This window comes from Trachurus trachurus, assembly GCF_905171665.1.
Source record: "Trachurus trachurus genome assembly, chromosome: 14".
Classification (NCBI taxonomy): Eukaryota; Metazoa; Chordata; class Actinopteri; order Carangiformes; family Carangidae; genus Trachurus; species Trachurus trachurus.
In genome coordinates this window covers 31147153-31152372 of record NC_139903.1, presented here as the reverse complement: position 1 = coordinate 31152372, position 5220 = coordinate 31147153, and the positions used below count along the sequence as shown (strand labels likewise).

General features: G+C 39.5%; 1 protein-coding gene across 1 annotated transcript; it reads left to right on the top strand.

Annotated features, from left to right (window-relative positions):
• Nucleotides 1–1247: 1247 nt before the first annotated feature.
• Nucleotides 1248–2204, top strand: LOC310996585 (odorant receptor 131-2-like; the record flags this gene model as incomplete). Its single annotated transcript, XM_083986007.1, has 1 exon — nt 1248–2204. One exon carries the CDS (start codon nt 1248–1250, stop codon nt 2202–2204), a length of 957 nt encoding a protein of 318 aa, XP_083842133.1.
• Nucleotides 2205–5220: the final 3016 nt, after the last annotated feature.

Sequence of the window (5220 nt, the reverse complement as noted above, 5' to 3'; positions counted from 1 at the left end):
ATCCAGAGAAGCAATCTCTTTAGAAAAAGTGTCCCTGAGATGTTTAGGTCCAAACACGATGACCTCTGTTTTATCTGAATTCAGTAGCAAGAAGTTAGAGGACATCCAGGATTTAACATCTTTCAGTGCAGTCTGCAGTCTTGTCTGCAGTCTTGCAGATGACAGCTTCTGTCATCTGGCTCTATTGATAAGTAGAGCTGTGTATCATCTGCATAACAATGAAAATTAAAGTAGAGCTGTGTATCATCTGCATAACAATGAAAATTGAGGGCTTCCAGATTATATCACCTAATGGGAGCATGTAAAGAATGAAGAGAATTGGCCCTAAAACTGAACCCTGTGGTACACCATATGTGACTCTGCTATACTCCGAATGGGCCTCATTAACATTAACGAATTGAAACCTGTCATAAGTATGACTCAAACCATTTTAGGGCAAAACCTTCAAAGGGCATTTCCAGTTGTAATCAATGTTTACCTCAGATATCAGGTCACCTATGATCAGTTCATTTCATACCACCCATACTCCCAACCGTTTCTGATCATAAACGATCATTTTGGTTTTTGGTTGCAAGTAACGTCCTTTTGACCATCATTTAAATTTTTAAATTCGCTTTACAATTAAATTCACAAAAAAAGCCTGCAAAATCCTGGAGGGACTGCTTATTATTAGAGCTAGCTGATTTTGCACACAAATGCCAACTTTTTCTCTATCTTTCTTTTTTTCTTTCTCTGTTTTTATGTGTTTCGTGTTACGAGTACATGGTCCGCGAGCTGCCGAATGGAATTGCCCTTTAAGGGATTAATAATAAGGTTGTCTTGACTCTTGGATCTTTACTACTGGCTGTGAAAGTAACTGCACCTAGGGGATAATATAGGTTTTTGAACTTGAACTAATAATAGCTGCTCACATATAATAATAATATGATGAAATAGTTGTGACTGTCATTAAAACTGCTTGTGTGTGATTGTGTTACGTAAGGGGAATAGGGAAACAGAGTTCATAAACAGTATGTGGGGACAGGCAAACCCTGCAGACCAGCTCTGCTCACATGCAAACAACCAGGTCCTCTGAACTACCAAAAAGTATGTGTGTGTTTCATGTCAACTCTGCTGCATTATCTGCTCAAACAGTGGCATATATCTTCTGTTCTAGGAATAGAAACATAATAAGATTCCTTTTGATTGTTCTGTCCATTTATGTCAAGTGGTTAACATTTTTTACGTCTCTTCAATTCCTTTTGAAGATGTCAAATGCAACTCAATCCCAGACTACCCTCACTCGACGAGGGATACTGGAAAGGTTGTTTTTTTCCACTGTAACTACTGTACCGTGTGTTGTGTTTCTCTTCATTAATGGGACTTTGTTGTTCACCTTGAGGAGTAAACCAGTTTTCCGTGAGACCTCTCGGTATATTCTTCTGTATAACCTACTTTTTGCAGATACTATAAACTTGGCTCTGAACCAGTTAATGTACCTCACTGCTGCTTTTAGATTAAGGCTGACATATCCTGTATGTGGTATTCTTGTTATGCTCTCCAATATTACAATTGAAATCTCTCCTCTAACACTGGTGGTGATGTCTCTGGAGAGATATGTAGCTGTGTGTTTCCCACTGAGGCATGCAACCATTATCACCATCAAAAACACAGGAGTGGCCATCATTGTGGTTTGGGCCTTTTGTTCACTAAGTGCTGTTATTCGTGTTATTTTGCTGTTGAATTTTCCATTTGAGGAGCTAGAGACTTTGCAGATGAAGAACTATTGTTCCAAAGAAAGCATGTTGCTTGATCCAATGTCTGATCTTTACGACAGGGGCTTCACTTACTTTTTATTTATTCTAGGTGTTGTGGCAGTCATTTACTCCTATGTTGGTGTGGTGGTAGCAGCCAGGTCAGCCTCTACAGACAAAGCTTCAGCCAAAAAGGTTCAGAACACACTGCTGCTGCATCTGGTGCAGCTGGGCCTCAGTCTCTCATCAACCATATACAACCCCTTGCTCATAGCCATCTCTAAAGTCTTCAACAGAGTAACTATTGTGCGCATACAAATTGTCCTTTATGTGTGTATTATAATCTTCCCAAGATGTCTGACTGCTCTAATCTATGGCATCAGAGATCAGACAATCAGACCTGTCCTCATGTATAATTTCTGTTGTCAGAGGAAACACTCACATTCTCCATCAGATGTCTCAACCAAATAAAAGTCAACATACTCATCACTTTCTGGATAAATAATCTGTTTAACTAAATTCAACACATGAATAGAGCTGGTTTCTTTCTCTTTCTCTCTCACTGCCCTGTTCCTGTATGCGAGCGTTTCTTTTAGCCTTGTGAACCTGAATTTTAAAAAGTTATTCAAAACTCACCTAACACAGCCTAATAATCTTAGTTTGTCTAGTTTTAAGATATGTAAGAGGGCACACTGAGATTACAAGACAAATTGTTAATTTTGTAAATTTTTTCTGACCTGCGTTGATCAAATGTGTCATTTCCACCACATCTCAATATACATCTGTTATTTAATTACAAATAACTTATAGCACTCTAGAATTGTCTAATCATGTATTTATAAATGAAATTAATTAAATCTCTTAAGGACCAACTGCTTATGTACACCTGCTACCACCTGACATTTAATATTGCTTGGGTAGGTGCTTTTTAGAAAATAAATGACATGAATTATTATGTAAAGTGGATCATGACCTTATAAATTGTGGAGATTTTTTTTTTTTAATGTGTGGTGAGAACTTTTACAACATTTTTTTTTTTTTAATATCTGTGGTGGTGGAAATGACAGGGTGTTGTGGAAATGACAAAGAACGCGACAATGTAGAGAAACAGTAGACATTTATTTGAATATTATTAAAATTGTCATTAAACAAAACCAACACTTAATATTCATCAAACAATTGTGTTTTTGATATATAAATTTAAAGGAATAGTTAAACGTTTTGGCAAATTGGCCTAATCGCTATAGTCATAGCAGTAGGTTCGTTACCTTTATTTGTCGGTGTAAGCTATTTTTAGAACGGCGGAGCAGAGCGGCGAGCTCCTCAGAGCAGGGCCGTTGTATAGGGGAGAAAGGTGTTGATAATTCTAGGGGCCCAGCGCCCAGTAGGGCCCACAAAAAACCCCAGTAGTCTAATCTTTGTATGACTGAATTATTCTGCATAAGACCCTGACTAATACTCATAGTAATGCTGCATTAGCATCAAAACAAAGTAGGCTAAATAAAAAATAATACATAAGTAGTCTAAGAAAAAAAGTGGAAAAGTCAATGGCCCACTTTAGTATTCTTTCAGGGGCCCCAGAATTCCTAGCAACGGCCCTGCCTCAGAGCTACGCTACAGAGACTAATGGGATTTCTTGGTTTCCCTCATCAAACTCATCAAATACACAATCCAACAACTCCACAACACTCTGGTGGACAAGTTGTGACCTGCACATTCACCACGCTATGAGATAATAACACAATGTTACCAGACAAGAGTTGTTGGGAAATTCATGCAAAACTGCTGATGCGCGTTGCCTACAGGGACAGTTTTTCATCAAGCAGTCTCTGCATTTACCTCTAAAACAACTCTGGCTCGTAACGTTACGTTATTATCTCATAGTGTGGTGAATGTGTGTGTGCGTCCTAGAATAGCCCAATACAGAGAACATATTGAAAGGCTACTTTGAAGGTATCCATAACTTTCATACATTTCCGAAACCCTCAAATGGTTTGTTGAATCTTGTGTGGCAACGTCTAAAAAACTGTAGCTGTAATTGAGAGCATGCACGTGCGCGCGTCCTGCAGATTGATTGAGAGGCGTTTAAATGGAGAAGGTGTGGTGGCGCGAGGAGGTGGTGTTGGTTAACGGAATGTTTTAGGATGGTATTAATTAATTGCCAGACAACGCCACCCTGGGAGTTTCACCCAGGGACATTTAAGTAAACTAACCCAATAGGAGAAAGCACTCAGGTTCGTTCACAAAGTGAGGCAGAGACGGCAGTTCGAAGGTACAAAAATACTATTTTATTATTCACAATCTAAGGGAACCAATCAGGGCTGAGGCCTACTAGTGTGGATGGGTCAACAAAAAGGGGATACCAGGAGCACCATACGTGCAGCAGCAAAATAAGAATAAAGTGAAAACTCAAACCAGTGTAGACACAACACCGGACACCAATCCACCACCGTAGGCTCAGCACCTGAAAGAGGGAAGACCATGTTGACTCTTCACAAATCTTACATTCCCTGTACATACACTGCTTGGTATAGTTTGGTGAACAACACAGAGATGCAATCAAATCTTCAGTGTTGTTGCTCTTGATTACTTTATGATAAAGTAGTTAATCTGCCATAAACTGCAGATTGGCATGAGTCTTACAGAGACATGTGTCTCTGTCTTTGACTGAGGGCTTTACAATCCAAAACGGACGTCTCTTACAGAACTCACTGTAAGAAATCTGGATGTGCGGATACTCCTTCCTAAACTTCTCATGGAGTTTTTCCAGAGGCTCATTTAGAAATCGTTTGTCTTTTTTCTTTGTCACAGTGTCCTTTTTTCCAGCTGTTGCTCAGCTATTCTCATCTCTTTCCAAGAACTGTTTGATTTTTTCTACTGTGGCTTGGCTAATGCTGTTATTGTTTATTTCGAGTGTTTGTCCTTTTTTCAGTACCTCTCATTCTTCTGGGTGAAAAGCCAAATTCCCTTTGGGCCATTTTCAGTAGTCGATATTTCTTAAGGATTTTTCCTGCCATTTTCCTGTACCTCTGGCTGTTCTTCTCTGCCTTGCGTATGGCTTTCTAAAGCTTGGCGTTACTAGCCTGAAGTGCTGAGTACATCTTTTGGCGATTTCTCACAATCCTTTCCCTTCCACTACGTTTTTGGCTCAACCCTTTTTTTTACGGTCATGTTGGCGCCAACATGGCAGCGCGTGCGCTGTTCATGTTACCGTAGCTCCTCGCCGGTTTGCACTAGATGATTATTTCACACGGTTCCTGAATGCAGATGTGGCGAGGTGGAGTGGTGAGTGGTTGCCAACAACGCCACCTGGGGAGTTTCGCTCCAGGAAATAGTTACTGTTTTTTTATAAAAATGAAAAAGGTCACGCAGGCTCGAATCACCACAGGGGAGAGTTCAGGTATAAAAAGAATAATAATTTATTGTCACAATATTGTTTCTATAAAACTTCAATAGTTGCCAAAATATTTCACATTCACAAAAGACT